Source organism: Ochotona princeps, chromosome 5 (genome assembly GCF_030435755.1).
Source record: "Ochotona princeps isolate mOchPri1 chromosome 5, mOchPri1.hap1, whole genome shotgun sequence".
Taxonomy (NCBI): domain Eukaryota; kingdom Metazoa; phylum Chordata; class Mammalia; order Lagomorpha; family Ochotonidae; genus Ochotona; species Ochotona princeps.
In genome coordinates this window covers 20,011,786-20,028,554 of record NC_080836.1, presented here as the reverse complement: position 1 = coordinate 20,028,554, position 16,769 = coordinate 20,011,786, and the positions used below count along the sequence as shown (strand labels likewise).

Here is a 16,769-nt window from a genome sequence, read left to right as displayed (position 1 = left end):
CTAAGGCAAGACTTAACATTCCATCACCCTCAATGCTGGGAAGCATGAGTTCATTTAGAATCCTCACAAATACTTTAGCAAACTACTTTTTGTCAAGAGAATAAAATGGTTGAAGAAATTGGTGAGTGGGATGGGCAGATGCAGAGGAAGTAGAAGTTTAGGAGCAAAAAAACTAAGTTATAAGTTCATAAGTTCAAAGACTTGTACGGTTTAGCTGGAGTTTTTGTTTTTGTTTTTTTGTGATTTATTTTTTGTTTGCTTGTTTTGGTTTGTTGTTTTTTTTTATTTTTTGCTTTGAGATGCACACTGGAAACAGAAGGAAATGAAAAGGTGTCCTCCTTTCTATTTAATAAGAAAAATACAAATGTAAGACTCTAATGAAGTGCTTATCAGTGTTAAAAGAAATTTAAAGAAAACATTTTTTACCTATTTACTTATTTTACTCGGAGAGAGAGGGAGAGACAGGCAGACAGACAGAAAGAGATCCCACCACTTATTCACTTCCCAAATGTCTGCCCCCGACCAAAACCAAGAACTTGAGCCAGGTCTCTCCCATAGGTGGCAGGGACTCGAGTACCTGAGTCATGCTGCCTCCCAGGGTCTGCATCATTAATAAGCTGGATGAGGAGCCAGATACTTCAGCAGAAACGGGATCCGAAGCAGAGCAACTAGTACTCAAAGCAGCACTCTCCAAGAGTATGTCAGTGTTCAGCATTGGCTTAACTTGCTACATCAAAATGTTATTAGGTTTTTTTTTTAAGTCAGATTTACTCAAAGTGAGACAGAAAGATCTTCCATCCACTGATTCACTCCCCAAGTAGCCACAACAGCCAGAACTGATCCAAAGCCAGGAGCCAGGAGCTTCTTCCAAGTCTCCCACATTAATTCAAGGTCTCAAGGGTTTGGCCCATCCTCTCCTGCTTTCCTAGGCTACAAGCAGGGAGCTAGAAGGGAAGTGGAGTAGCCAGGTTACAAACTGGCTTCCATATGGATACTGGGCATGCAAGGCGAGGACTTCAGCCACTAGGCTGCCCTTAGGTTGTTATTGTTAGTCATTCCTCAGTGGTTCTGAAAGGATCAGACATCATAATCACACATTAGGAGTTTAAGTAAACACATGGGCTGTCAGTTTATTGAAACTATATATACATTTTGCATCTGTGTTTCAAGTCCTGGGTAGAAGAAAATACTATTTTGCGCAATTTTTGGTTACCTCTTACATTTTTTTAAGGATTTATTTGTTTTTACTGGAAAGTCACACATACAGAGAGGAAAATCTTCCATCAGCTGATTCACTCCTCAAGTGGCTGCAACAGCTGAGCTTCTCTGGTCTGAAACCAGGAGCCAGGAGCTTCCTCCAGGTCTTGCAGGCAGGCCCAGAGTCCCAAGACTTTGGGCCATCCTCAACTGCTTTCCCAGGCCACAAGCAGGGAGCTGGATGGAAAGTGGGGCCGGCTGGGATTAGAACCAGTGCCCATATGGGAGCCCAACTTGTGCAAGGCGAGGACTTTAGTTGCTAGGCTACCGCACTGGGCCCACCTCTTGTGTTTTTGTAAGTTCATCCTGTAAAATCATTTCTGCTGAGAAATTACCTTCCATCATTAATTTGAAGAATTTTCTACCTTCATGCTGCAAAGAAGCAGATATTTTAAAAACTGCTGTGGGGCCCAGCAAGATAGAGTAGCGGTTGGGGTCCTCTCCTTGAATGCGCCAGGATCCCATATGGGTACCAGTTCTGATCCTGGCATTTCCCGCTTCCCATCAAGCTCCCTGATTGTGGCCTGGGAAAGCAGTCAAGGACAGCCCAGAGCATTGGGATCCTGTACCCATATTGGAGACCAGGAAGAGGTTCCTGGTTCCTGGCTTCGGATCAGCACAGCACCGGCCGTTGAGGCCACTTGGGGAGTGAATCATTGGATGGAAGATCTTCCTCTCTGTCTCTCCTCCTCTCTGTGTATCTGCCTTTCCAATAAAAATAAATAAATCTAAAAAAAAAAAAAAAACTACTGTGTAAGCTACCTTAGAAACCTGAGCAAACTGTTTAAAATGACTTCAGAGTATCATGTTTGAGCAACTCCTAGTCACCCAGTGCTCTTTCATAGTCCTAGATTAGAGCTACCTAAATATTATCACTTAGTTCTCTGTAAACTGTATACCTGTTTTGAAAGTTTCTTTTTTTTTAATCGTAAATACATTTCTTAATCTAGAATCACTGCTTGACTTATGATTGTTTGACTCTGTAAAAATCAGAAGGTGCTAATGGTTAGCCAAGCCCATGCCATGGTGCCCTAAGTGAAGACAAGCCAGCTTTGCTATATGATGGACCAAAATCCCGTTGCCCAAGGCTTCAAGCAATGAGAAGAACAGCCATAGCAAGGTTATCATTCATTTTCAAAAACAGAAGGTATCATGAGGAGTAAATGTTAGAGATTAGTTTCTATGTTTTGCTTTCGTTGATTTTCAAAAGCAAAAGTTATATTCAAGAGTAAGTGCTAATAGGTACAGATTTCTTTGAGGGGTAATGATAATGTTCTGAAATTAGATCATGCTAATGGCTACACAATCTTGTGAATATCCTAAAATGCACTGAATTGCAAACTTTAAGTTGGACTATTTTATGGTTTATTAACTATGTGTCAATAAAAATAGAAAACTAAAAGGTGTATATCTATGTTCAGAAAAAATAAACTTTGTTTTTTTCCCTGACCCCAGATACAGGGAAAAATGATATTGGTGTGGAAACAATGGTATTACCCACTTTCACCCTATAGCCCTTGACCCTTTGTTCCCTAATCAACTAAATAAGATTATTAAAAAAAATAATTAAAAAACAAGAAAAAAGAAACTTTGTATAAATTTATTGTGATAGGGGGAGATCTTACTTCTGCTGGATCTCTCCTTGATTTCCCATGATAACTAGCGCTGAGCCAGGCTGAAGCCAAGGGTCTGGGACTGCACTGGGGACACTGACATGGGTGGCAGGCACCCGAGTACCTGAGGCATCCTCTGCTGCTTCCTCAGGAGCATTCACAGGAAGCTGGGGCTGAAGTGGAGGAGCCAGAACTCAAACTGGAACTCTGATATGGGAAGTGGCTTAATGCCAACTTCAAAATAAGTTATTTTTAAGAAAATTTAGCAAAAACTTTTATAACAGTTAACTTTGACAACGGAGAAGGGGAAGAACAAAGGGGGCCATATCCCCCTCATCACAAAGAACATAAAGGAAACATTTTATCTATAATTGCACAATTCCATTATGACTGAACTTTAATTTCTTGTTGTCAAGCTACCAGATGGAGAGATACTCAAAAGCATGAAGGTGTATTGAAACTAATTTTTCTTTCAAAAATCTACAGTAGCTGTAATCTACCAGAGAAACTGGGCCATGCTAATTAGAAAGAGTTAATTGGGTGATAGCATTTCATCTATTTAAATTCCCCCATCACCTTTAATTAGAGTACTTTCCTCTTTCTTTCCAATCCCTAAACCTTTGCGCAGTTTGATGGTGTTGCATAAGGTTCTAAATCTTACCCCAAGAGTGGCTTTATGTCAGTGAAAGGTCCCATAAACCCTGTAGGGGTTCAGGCAAGTGGGAAGAACCTTGAGATTATACAAGGTGTGACAACCTGGTGAACTGAGAATCACGTTACCCAAACGGACTGATATGGTGTTTCCTGTAACTGGCTATGATGATTGGGAGGTACCTTGAAGGGAAAACCAAGACGCAGTTAAAAATGTGGTGTAAGACGCTGCAGAGCTTGACAAGCAGTTTCCTTACGCCTGGCAGCTGTGCCTCGATCTAATTATCTCTTAGTTCTGCCCTCATTCATTTGTTCCCCTAAATGAAAATTGGTTCAAATTATCCTAAGTGACTCTTGACTTTGTCAGAAGACATGAATCTTCAGAAAACCTAACTTGGAACACAGATGTGTTTTCCAACTACTAGACAGCAAGGTAAAGGAAGACAACTCCATTTCCTAACTTTGGGTACAGTGAATAGAATAGTCCTTGACTTTTTCTCCTGCTACTCTGTTCCTCTATGAACATGCAATGCAGAAGTTCTTACAGGAGAGACAGGATGCCAACTTAAAGTGCAATGTTTTTTAGATACATAACCAAAGAAGATGTTGCCAAAGCCTCCATGGACAAGGTGAAGAATGAAGGGGGCCATGTCTGCCTCATCACAAAGGAATTCAAGCCATGGGATTGTTCCCCAAAGTAAGGTCACAGCTCCTTTAAATGCATGCATTAATTGTAATAATACTTCATATTTATGTGACTACTTTACAGATTACAAAGAGCGTTTACAACATAGTTTTTTAAGTCCTATCAACTCTATTAGGCACATACATGATCTCTCTATTTTAAAAATGAGGAAGGACCCTAAGACCTTGGAGCCCAAGTGACCCACCCCAGACTGGCAAGATAGATATCAAGAGACAGGAAGTCATAACTGGGTCCTACTCCTCTTTTTAAGCTTTTTGTATCATGAGGCTTTCTTTTAACCCTCCTGACAAACCACCTGGGAAAACAGGCAAAACAACTTCACTTTCCGAGTAGGAGTTTTCAACATAAATTGATTAGGATACCTCTTCTAACACATGTCCTATTTTAGTTCCCTGTGGGAGACAATACTTACCCATCTACTGGTCTCATTTCTATCAGCACACTCAGCTGTTTTACACTGTCACTTTATGGCAGGAAGAATCTGTTTCCTTTAAACCATCAGGGGCCAGACCAGCTCATAGTGCACTCACTAGCCTAATGAGGTTTATGGCCTTACATAGTTAGGGGATTGGGTAGCACTAAGCTTTAGTGGGGATTTTATTTGTTTATTTATTTTCACTTTGTTTGGAAGGCAGATAGACAGAGATCTTTGATCTGCTGCTTCTCTTCGTAATTGTCCACAACGGCCAGAACTTGGCCAGACCAAAGCCAGGAACCTGGAACTCATTCAAGGATTTGTACTTGGGCAGCAGGGACCCAGGTTCTTGTGCCATCACCTGCTGCTTCCAGGCGTGCACCTTAGCAGGATCTGCATTGGAAGTGAGAAGCTGGGACACAGACGAGGCATTCTGATAAGGCTGTGTGCAGCCCAAGCACGAGCTTTAAACATGTGCCAAGCACCTGCCTCCAGCTGTTTTATTTCATGCTTTCCCAGCCCTAAAGAAGCATTTTCTAACTTCTCCAGGTTTATAAGTCTGATTATTTGACATAAAGCCATGAAGTTTCCAAAAGGCAGCATATTTGTATTCAAATTGATATTTTTCTTTTTAACTCTTCACTCTGCTTCATTTGGCCTATACTGCAGAGTGTTGACCAGAACCATTTTACTTCCACACTGGCTTACAAAATCTGTGGGCCTTTTGTCTACAGATTCTCAACTGGGAAACTTTTAAGACATTTATAGGAAGCAGTGATTATTAGACTAATTGTTCATTAGTTACCTACTCAGTGTTTCTTCAATTATAGAAACTTCCATGAAGATGGAGCCTGTGTCCCGTGTCTAAATCCCTGCACAGCCCAAGCTGATCTCAGTGGAAAGTCTTTTACATCCAAAGGCTATTTGCAAGCTGTGGATACTGAAGGAAATGCACTGTGTCTCCACTGTCAGCGTCCTACTTGCCAAACTAAGCCAGAGTGCTCAGCAAGCTCTTGGGATTCACGGTTCTGCTCTCTGAAATGTCAGGAAGAGTTTTGGATTCGATCTAATAACAGTTACCTGCGAGCCAAAGTCTTTGAAACAGAACGTGGTGTGTGTCAGCTGTGTAATGTGAATGCCCATGAACTCTTTCTACGTCTGAAAGGTGCTCCTACAAGTCAGAGGAAGGACCTCCTGGATGCCACCTGGTCCTCTACGCTTCCATTAGAACAGGTGATGTATATGCATGGCTCAGAAGGCAGCATTAAGCTGAGGTTTCGATGTTAGCTCGCTAATTTTTTTCAAGCTTTTTTAGATGGGAATTTTTAAATGGGCATTAAAAGTAAAATAATGAACCCACCTTGATGATGTCTCAGGGCTCCTCCCAGACCAGCACCATTGGTCAGGTCCCTGTGCTGCTAGCTTACTTGCTTTTTATTAGTATTATTTCTTATTTGAGAGGCAGAATTACAGAGAGAGGAGGACAGGCAGAGAGAAAGAGACAGATCTTCCATGCGCTGATTCACTCCCCAAATGACCCCAAGGGTTGAGGCTGGGCCAGGCTGAAGCCAGGTGCCAGGAACTTCTTCCGGGTCTCCCACATGGGTACAGGGCTCCAAACATTTGGGCCATCCACTGCTGCTTTTCTCAGGTGCATTTGCAGGGAGGTAGAAGAGTCAAGTCTCCAACAGGTGCCCATATATGATTCTGGCATAGATAGATAGATAGATAGATAGATAGATAGATAGATAGATAGATAGATAGATAGATAGATATGGAGGCTTAACCTACTATCCTCCAATAAACTTTCTTTAAAGGTTCTTTAGAAAAATAATCCCATGTTCCCATGACCAGGAACCGTGAAGTTGATTATACTTCCTTCAAGATGAAGAAAATAAGAACAACTGTCATCTTTGTGATATTTAATCAGTTGCACTGCCGTAGTGTGAATTGCTTTTACTCCCTCAGGCAGAATGTTATAATACATCCTGTTTTTAGTGTGGGTCATCACTAGTTAAATATAAAGTGTGTATATATAGACTGGCCTGAATACTGGCTGCTGTAAATGGACATCTTCATGTATTGCAAATATGGAAGTTCCACAGGTTTGTTCTAGAAATTTCATTCCCATCTATGCTACTTGTAAAGTTCTCTGATGAACAGAATAAGAGTTCTGGGTGATGGCTATTAATATGAAACTGTCGTTAGTATAATAAAAATGCATCTAGGTCAATAATTAAAGATTGAATCAGCAATATTAACAAGTTTTGAAATTCTAATCTGTCTTTATTCTTTTTTTCTCAGTTTTGACTTAATGAACATAGAAATTAATTCAAAGGTTAAGAAAGAAACATTTTTATCAATCTGTCTTGGTATTTTATCCTTGCTTTTAAGTCTTTCAAAATGGATTAAGTAAGGAGAAGGGAAAAAAGTACTTTCCAGAAAACATTTTATTGCTTTTAAATTGCTAACCTAGAGGGTTTTTTCTGCTTCAAATAAAAGCTATAAAAAGCCATTCTAACACATTTTTCCCCATGGTTTTGCTATATAAACATTATTGAACAATGCAAAACCAACAGTTCCTGCAGTGTGTGTGTTGAAAATCGCTGATCCTGTGTTCTTATTGCAGCTAAATGAAATGATTAAAAAGCCGAGCGAAGGACATTTCTGGCAGGTGGATCACATCAAGCCGGTGTATGGGGGCGGAGGGCAGTGCTCGCTGGACAACCTGCAGACTCTCTGCACGATCTGTCATAGAGAGGTCAGTGGAGCTTGTGGACGGCCTGGACTGCAGCCCTGGGAATCAAATGGAAACTGGTACAGGGATGTGGGAGTCAATAGGTTCCTTTTATCATCCAGCACTTGCCTGTTGCTCCAGGCAAGTGTGGATTCTCAGACACAGAGGCAAGAGAAACTGTCTCCCTTTTTGTTCGTGCAAGACATGTTCACCCTGTAGAAATAACAAAGATAACTTCGACACTGCACAGTCTTGAAAGACCTGGACATAAACAAGGTTTTGTGAATTGGGGCAGTGACACATATTTGTATATTTGTTTATGCCTAAGGATGTCCTGAAATAAGTAAATTGATCAGTTATCTCAACAGCCAACTCAGCTGAGCATGCAGACATTACACTGCTGGCCATATACACTGCTTGACTCATCTCTAAGCATTTATTGTTGCTTAAAATGACAGAGAGAAAAACAAAACTACGTAGTTTTGCTTATCTACTAGGATTCATTTTTAAGAATTTATTTATTTTTATTTGAAACACAGATTTACAGGAGAGACAGAGAGCGAGATCCTCCATCTGCTGGTTCACTCCCCAAATGGCCTCAATGGCCAGAGTTGAGCCGACCCTAAGGCAGGAGCCAGGAGCTTCCCCAGGGTGTTCCATTGTGGGTGTAGGGACCCAAGGACGAAAGCCATCCTACAATGCTTTCCCAGTCCATAAACAGGATACTGAATCAGAAGTGGAGCAGCCCGGATTTGAACTGGCACTTATATGGGATGCCAGTGCTGAAGGCAGAGAAGTAGGCAGTTGAACCACTACAGCAACCCCCAAGATTGGTTTTTTAAAAAAATATGTATCTATCTTTATTGGGAAGGCAGAAAAAGATCCTCCATTGCTGGTTCACTTCACGAATGACTACAGTGGTTATAGCTGAGCTGATCTGAAGACTGGAGCTTCTTCCAGGTTTCCTACTGGAGGCAGGGTCCCAAAGCTTTGGGCTATCCTCTACTGCCCTACCAGGTCACAAGCAGGAGCTAGATGGGAAGTGGAGTAGCCAGAACATGAACCAATGCCCATATGGGATCCTGGTGCTTACAAGGTGAGAATCTAGCTATCGAACCATCATGCTGGGCCCCCCGCTAGGATGAATTTTTATTTTTTTTTTTTTCTGAAAGTCAGATATACCGAGAGGAGGAGAGACAGAGAGGAAGATCCTCCCTCTGTTGATTCACTCCCCAACCGGCTGCAATGGCCGGAGCTGAGCCAAGCCAAAGCCAGGAGCCAGGAGCCTCCTCTAGGTCTCCCACACATGTGCAGGGTCCCAAGGCTTTGGGCTTTCCTCAACTGCTTTCCCAGGCCACAAGCAAGGAGCTGGATGGGAAGCAGGGCCACTGGGACCAGAACTGGCACCCACATGGGGTCCTGGTGCATGCAAGGCAAGGACTCTACCTGCTAGAGTCTAGCTGCTAGGCTAGCACGCCAGGCCCATAGTATGAATTTTTTAAAATGATAAACAAGGCACTTCTTGTGTTATTCAATTGGGGGAAAGGAGAGTTGGTCTGCCTTAACCAATCCTGGCTGTTTTTTGATTTTTTGTTTTGTTTTGTTTTTGTGTTTTAAGCTATATTTATTTATTTGAAAGGCAGAGTCACAAAGAGGAAAGACAAAGACCTCTGTCTGCTGGTTCACTGCCCAAGTGGCCGCATCAGCCAGAGCTTGGCCAGGCTGTCCTGGTCTCCCACACTGGGGCACTCCAGGCACATCAACAGGAAGCTGGGTCAGAAATGGAGTTGCTAGAACTCTGCTCTGAGATGCTGGAGTTGCAAGTCTCATCTTAACCCACCATGCTGCAACAGGTTGGGCATTTATTTTTAAAGTTTCTCCATTTGTCACATAGACCTGGATAGATTATTGGCAGAGGAAGCATTGTGTACACTTAATTTAGAGAACTTTCTTTAAAGAAAATAGTTAGGGCCCAGCCTGATGACTGAATTGACTAAATCCTCACCTTGCAAGCACTAGGATCCCATGTGGGTGTTGGTTCATGTCCTACTGCTCTACTTCCCATCTAACTTCTTGCTTGGGGCCTAGGAAAGTAGCAGAGGAGGATGGCCCAAAGCCTTGGAACCCGGCACGCATGTGGGAGACCCAGAATTAGTTCCTGGCTTCAGGTTTTGGATCAGCTCAGCTCTGGCCATTGCGGACATTTGGGGAGTGAAACAGTGGACGGATGATCTTTATGTCTCTCTCTTCTCTCTGTGAATCTGCCTTTCCAATAAAAATAAGCAAACCTTTAATAAAGAAAAAACAAAGACTGTCCCTTTAAGAGTAATCTCATACAGTCAGACTCCCTCTCTGAGCATAGCTGCAACCACACTGGCCACAAAGATAAGACGTCTCCTCTGTGTGGATTGCTGCCATACAGATTGCAGTTCACCCCAGTATGAGCATTCTTCCTGCACTGGCTGCTGGCATAAGGCATCAGGCTTGTGCAGACACTGGTGCACACAGTTCAACTTACTTCTTGACGGAAGGCCTTCCACGGCAGTCCCATCTAGGGCCTTTCCACCACTCTGACATCTTCCATGAACAGCAAACTTGTTTTGATTGTGGGGGCTGCTGTGACCAGCACTGTGCGTGTAGGGTTTCTGTTCAGTGTGAAGGCTCACAGCTCGGAGGTTTAACCTTTCCCATATTCTTGCCACTAAGAAGACTTTTCTCCCACTCGTATGCGCTAATGTGTCACACACTGCGTGGGGCCCTGAAGCTTTTTCTGAAGGCAGGCACATGCAAATGGCTTCTCTCCAGTATGGATTCCCTCTTGTGCTATGAGGTTTCCTTTTGGTCAGAAGGATTTTCCAAGTGGCTGCCACTCATAGATCACCTCATGGCAGGTACATCATCTTGTAGTATCTTAGAACCTGGTAGGGGAAGGGTGTTAAACTTTTGCCTCCTGAGAGAGCTCAGGGAGCCCCAGCCCGAGGCCCCTGGAACCTCAGAGGCATCATGCTATGTTGCGCTTCCTTCATTGCCCTCACGTAAAAATGCTGTGTTCTGGACATATCTTCCATGATAGTCTGGCAGAGTAACAATTGGAAATCCAGACATGTGGATGCCTACTCTGCTGTCTTAATCAGCACCTCCAAGCATGGTTTTTCAAGGGCTGCTCTTAAGCATCTGATTTTCCAGATAACCTGCCTCTTCCTGCCTTCTAAAAATCCCTATGTCTTCTTCTTGACTCTTTTCCCAGACCCTGACCCAGAGATTCCCCTTCCCACATATCCAAGGAGTGGCAGACTTTACCTTCCCTTCCCACCACAGGCCAGCCCAGATGCCTAGACTCAACCTCCCTGGTCCAGGAGCTGTCCTCCTCAAGCCACCAACCTGTGCCCTGCAGGCTGACCTGCTGAGGACACCGTGGGGCAAGAGTGAGGCAGCCTTGTGGAGGTCCTGCCTCTCCAAGCACATCGACCAGCAGTGACTTCACTAGAATGAATTTTAACAAGCACTACTGTAAAATAGAGCTGGATCTGCCTATTCAGTTATCTGTAAAAGAGGCAGATTTTCAGTGTGCAACCTTACATCCAAATTGTTCACCTTATGGCAGAATATAAGCATTTGCCCATGTCCTCCAGCCATTCATAATGTGTATCCTCTAAGATGGTTGCATAATATTCTCTTAAATAGCTCTCTGCCCTAGTTTACTAAGCCTTTCCCATACTGAACACATAAGTCACTTAATTTATTTTTTTTCATTCTTAACCTAATACCACCATGCATATTTTTTATAGATAAAGCTGTTTTTTAAATTTTCAGGTCATTCCTTATCTGAATTGTAAAAATCACCAAGTGAAAATAGTTGGACAGGGGCAAGCTTTGTGTCACAGCAAAGTTAAGTCACTTGGGAGGCCTGCATGCCATATTCTTGTGTTATTTAAAATTCCTGTCATTCCATTTTCAGCCTTGTTACTTGTTAGTATACATATGAAGGCAGATAATGCCCTAAATATGTGGGTCCCTGCCAGACATATGGGAGTTCCTGGCCCCGGCTATTGCACTCTGGGGAGTGAACCAGCGGGTGGGAGTCTCCCTTCTTCTTTGTCACTCTGCATTTTAAATAATTTTTAAAATATATGTATTTTTTAATTGGATTTTTTACAGGCTAAAAATTTGTTGCTAAGGTATTTTCCATGTGTTCTACTCATTTTTGGTCCCCTCATCTTAGCAATTGACAGAGCATCCTTAAAATCGCACCAGTAAGGGGCTACAGTTGAGACACTGGCATCCCGAATGTGCACCAGTTATTAATGCACCTGGGAAAGCAATGGAAGATAGGCCAAGTGCTAGGGCCTCTGCCAGCCACATGGGGAACCCTGAGGAAGTCTGATGCTCCTGGTTTGTTGCAGCCATTTGGGTGCTGAACCAGCAGATGGAAGATATCAGAGGGGAGCTTTCCCTCTCTTTATGACTCTGCGTTTTAAGTACACAAGTTAAATGCTGATGTGATAGAAGAATTGCCTTTCTTGATTTAATGAAAACATTGGTGAGTTGGGTGTTTCTTGACATGTTTGAGGAGCTGTGTGTGTGTGTGTGTACACATGTGTGCATGCAGTCGCATCCACCAGGTTACTCCCCATGTGCTGCAGCAGCCAGGGCCAGGATCTCCTTCTGGGTCTCCCTTGTGGGCAGCCAGAACCCAGCTGCTTGAGCCATTGCTGCCCAGGAAGCTGGGCTAAGGAGCTGGAATCAGACATTGAACCCAGCTACTCCCATATGAGAGTATGTCTCAACTGGCAACTGCTGGACTGAATGAATGCCTATACCAGCAATGGCACATTTAAAAGGTACTAAGCAATTACATATACGCTTTTGAGAAGCATTCAGTGTGTTTCCAGTGTTTATATATGAGCTTTTCCTGAGTCTTCTTTTAGTATTGTAGGTTCCACAATCTTTTCACACATATCCAAAAGATGTTTGTTTTTGTTTTCTGTTCTTTCAGTTTTAACCTTCTTTTCTCTCACTGTCCTTTCTACTTGGATCACTTCACATGCCCTTGGACTTTAGTTGGATGAAAAATCACCTCATTTCTCAGCTGTGCAAATTGTTAGTGAATTCATGACCCATAGGAGAATTAAGAACAGCCAAAGAAAAAAACAGTCCCTTCTGTAATCACTTTCTTGGATTCTTGCAAAAAGAAAAAAATTATACATCCAAGATGAGTGGAAGAATTCAGTTCTGTTTTATCTCATTTTCTACATTTGCATGTTTCTAAATTGAACTAGGAGAAAATAAAGAAATAGGCAAGCATTCCATGCTATAGGAAATCTCGGGGTGACTAAATAGCCCCCACTTGGATGAGGACAATGACAACGTTCTAGTCAATAAATGAGATAGCCAAATGTCCCCCAGGATTGCAAGCTTCCTCTCAGATCTCATGCTCCAGGGACCACAGGCCCTTCGTCCGCAGGCACATTAGGACCACAGCTGCTGAGGCCCTCTGCCCTGCAGTTTAGGATTCCCCATGGCAAGAAATGGTGAGTGAACACAGTGCTAATGTAAATTTGTCCTGCCTTAAGGAAAGAGAAATGTATGGCTTTTGTAGTCAGTGCCTTTTTCCTAATGTGTAAATCTGCATATTTCTTACCTTTTAGAAAACCGCCAGTCAAGCCAAGGAAAGAAGTCAGATGAGGAGACAATCTCTAACAGCAAAGCATGGATCAGACATCACACGGTTTTTGGTAAAGAAGTAGAACATCCCATGAATGGATGACCAATGGTTTACATGTGGGGAACTGAACATGATGGTTTTCATTTTTCATTTTTACCTGATATTTCCAGGCTAAAATTTTTCAGAGCAAAAATCAAGAGCTCTGATTGTGGGCTTGTGCTAAGTGCTTTCTGTATTGACTAGTTTTTGAAGTTACATAACTGAAGCTGAGGTACAGTGCTAAATGTGTGTATGATCTTGTTGATTTCATCCACACTGCCCAGTATGTCTCACAAGGCTTTGTGAAATTTGCATTTCCCCCATTATTGGCCTTATTCACTCTGTTACTCATAGATAATGTTTGTAAAATATGCTCTTAACTATCAGGAAAATGTTCTGGGTCAGTATTGGTTCTGGACTGTCATAAGTATAGCTGGAGGCTTGCAAGCAAGAGAAATTTTGGAGGTAAATCATTTTTCAGGAATTCTAAGCCATGCATGACCAGCCTGCTCAATAGTCTTGTCACTAAACCTCCCAGATGGGCTTGGGGTGTTGTGGCTGCTGCCTTTGCTTAATTTCTTAACTAGTCTCTTCATCAAAAAACGAGAAAAACCTCTAATAATAACACAACCATGCCAATCATGTTACACAAGCTAGTAATACTGGGTGAGTTCATTATGACTGTTAAAAACTGAAAATAAAATATAAAATTTCTCTTGTGCTTCTTTTTTTTTAAAGATTTATTTATTTTTATTACAAAGTCAGATATACAGAGTGGAGCCTCCGGGATTAGAACCGGCACCCTTATGGGATGCCGGCGCGTTCAAGGCGAGGACTTTAGCCGCTAGGCCACGCCACCAGGCCCTCTGTTTTGTTTGTTTGTTTGTTTGTTTGTTTTTTTTAATGCATGAAGCTAGGCTTAGTGACAAAGCCCCCCTTAGTCTCTTGGTTCTCATTTTTCTGTTTTCTACAGCGTTGTGTTATGAAAGTATATTTATGGTACTTCTTTCCAAAAGGGCAGTGATGACAAGATGTTTATAGTGACATTTTAAAAATGGAAGCATGATGACGAAACAGACAAAGGGGCTAACTAACCCAGCCAGGTCAGAACAGTGAGAGCAAAGAGCCAAGACAGCCCAGCATGCAACTCCAGGGAAGCCCAAAGCAGCAGTTTGCAAACAATGTTTGGATGTAAACCTCGTTAGTTGCCGCATTTTCTCATTCTAATTAGCAGCTGCGGTTTTACAATACAGAAGGTTTATTTCTAGAAAGATTATACAATCATGAGTTTTCCTCCCAGAGTTATGATTAAGTTCACAACTGTTTCAGCAGTGGAGATCAGTGGCATCATTTCTTTTGTGCTGGGCTCCCTTTGGCCTCCTTTCAGCTTGCTTGTCAAGCTCTCTGCAGTTTTCTGCCTCATTTCCAGGATAACCCCCCCGGGCTCGTTGCAGCTTAAAGCCAAGGAGCCTGGCAAGGTGCCTTGCCCACCTCCAGCTCGGGGTGCTTGTGAGCCCAAGTGTGGCCTAAGTAGGTCAGATGTGACTAGCTGTTTAGATCACACTCAAGTGCTAATTCTAAAGGAAGAATTTTCAGACCTAAGATCTGTCTGATGGCTTGAAGTGCAATGATCTGTGAAGACGTGCGCTCTCTCTCCCAAGTTTCCCGATGGTGAGCAATGAAGAACAGTCAGGAGCAGGGAGCATCTGCCTGCCAGCACCATGGCTGGCTCCTCCTCCTCCTCCCTTCTCTACAAGTCTCAGGGCTCTGTGTTGTTGCCTGCCCTTGACTCTTGGGACACCCAGAGATAAAGAATTACGGGACTAAACATAGAGACAGGGATGGATCTAAGGGCTAAGTCCTCAGGGACATAGTAGGCAGGCGGTGCTTTCATCCTCAGCCTCTAAAGGGGATACTGCCCTGCTCAGACTGCAGGTGGGAGATCCTGCTCGGGAGGTGGAGCCAGAGAGCCAGGCCAGCTGCTGCCCCTGTGTGTGGAAAGCAGGGCAACAGGCCCCCTGCCCCCCTCCCCACACACACCGGTGTGTGTGTGTGTGTGTGTGTGTGTGTGTAGAGGAGCAGGCTGCTGGACCACCCAGGATGAAGGGAAAGACACCAGCTACAGCAGGGACTAAGATGACTCAGAGGGAAGAGCCAGCTCAGAAAAGACTGAGGCTAAGAACACAAGACACAGGCTTTCGGTGACGGGACCCTTAAGAAAGTGATGTGCCGGGCCCAGCGCGGTGGCCTAGCGGCCAAAGTCCTTGCCTTGAATGCGCCAGCATCGCATATGGGCGCCAGTTCTAATCCAGCGGCTCCACTTCCCATCCAGCTCCCTGCTTGTGGCCTGGGAAAGCAGTCGAGGACGGCCCAAAGCTTTGGAATCCTGCACCCATGTGGGAGACCTGGAGGAGGTTCCTGGCTCCTGGCTTTGGATTGGCGCAGCACCGGCCATTGTGGTCACTTGGAGAGTGAATCATCAGACGGAAGATCTTCCTCTCTGTCTCTCCTCCTCTCTGTATGTCTGACTTTGCAATAAAATAAATACTAAAGGAAGAAGAAGGTGATGTGCAGGAGGAGGAAATAGGTGCTGGGGAGCGGAGGGCTTTGCAATATGGAACCATATGGGAACACGCTTGTGCTAGGAGGGTGGTGCCCTCCTCCAGCTGTGGGGGAGCACTTCCTGAGCAGGGAGGCCCAGTGTAGTACAGGCCTACCTCCCTACTTCTGCCACCAGGGGCACTGGTGCCAGACTGCCTCTGAGGATGATTAAAGCTGCATTTGGTAGCTGCTGAATCAGGGGGGAGAATTCATATGGAGTCGTTATGGAAGCCCATGCTCAGCAATTAATCACAGCCCTAACATTTTCAGGGGTGATTTTTCTTGTGACAAACAATTACTCCTCTAGGTTTTCCTAACTGTTGAGTGGGAAACAAATTTTCTGCTCACACATCTTGCTAATATCTCTTTTTCAGATCCTTGAGTAAAACATGTAAAATATAATTTAAACTTTAAACAATGTCTGAAACAGGTGTTGTGACACTACTGCAAGTTAAACTTCCAAGTGTGAAACTGGACTATAAGGCAGTACCCCAGATACTCTGTTTCCGATGCACCTTCCTGCTAATGGACACTCTGGGAGGCAGCAGGGGAAGGCTCAGCTGTTTGGGCCCTTACCAGCTGCACGAGAGACTCGGATGGAGCTTCATGCTCTTGGATTCGTCCTGGCCCCGTCCTGGGCATTGCAAGCACTTGGGAAATGAACTGACACATGGAAGACCCCTTTCTCTGTGTATGTGTCTCTCTCTTTCAAGTTGATGAAAATACATTTAAAAATAAAAATATGAAGCACTTTAAATTATATGTTCAATAATTCAGCAGCCTCAAATGTAGGATGGAAAAATTGTTTATTCGTAGGGTTACCAAGTTACAGATGTCAAGCATCAAAAATACAATCCAGAAAAACCATCTCGTGTTCTGCTGCTTATTGTTCATTCCACTGTCACTTATTGCATCTTTTTTTTTCTTTTGAAATGGAAAGATGAATTCCTAGTTATTGTGCCAATCTGCATGAATATTCAATCATGAGAACATTGTCCCATCCCATCTCAAGTTTGTCACTGGCTTTCTGTTGTTAAGGGTGTCTTGCCAGCCTGGTTGTGTTCATACATACACATCAAGAAATG

The 16,769-nt window shown here is 43.4% G+C and overlaps 1 protein-coding gene and 1 non-coding gene across 4 annotated transcripts in view; one reads left to right on the top strand and one right to left on the bottom strand.

Moving 5' to 3' along the window:
* ZRANB3 (zinc finger RANBP2-type containing 3) overlaps window positions 1-13,695 on the top strand; it is a 207,633-nt gene extending 193,938 nt beyond the window's left edge. For all 3 annotated transcript variants that reach the window (XM_012928208.2, XM_058664438.1, XM_058664439.1), the window contains 4 exons: window positions 4,108-4,218; window positions 5,473-5,875; window positions 7,272-7,403; window positions 13,028-13,695. In XM_012928208.2, coding sequence (XP_012783662.2) covers window positions 4,108-4,218; window positions 5,473-5,875; window positions 7,272-7,403; window positions 13,028-13,126 — 745 coding nt within the window. In that variant the 3' untranslated portion in view covers window positions 13,127-13,695. The remainder of the gene's footprint in view (window positions 1-4,107; window positions 4,219-5,472; window positions 5,876-7,271; window positions 7,404-13,027) is intronic.
* Window positions 2,226-2,375, bottom strand: LOC118757968 (small nucleolar RNA SNORA79). Its single transcript, XR_004995469.2, has one exon. It is a non-coding gene; the product is annotated as a small nucleolar RNA SNORA79 (small nucleolar RNA).
* Window positions 13,696-16,769: the final 3,074 nt, after the last annotated feature.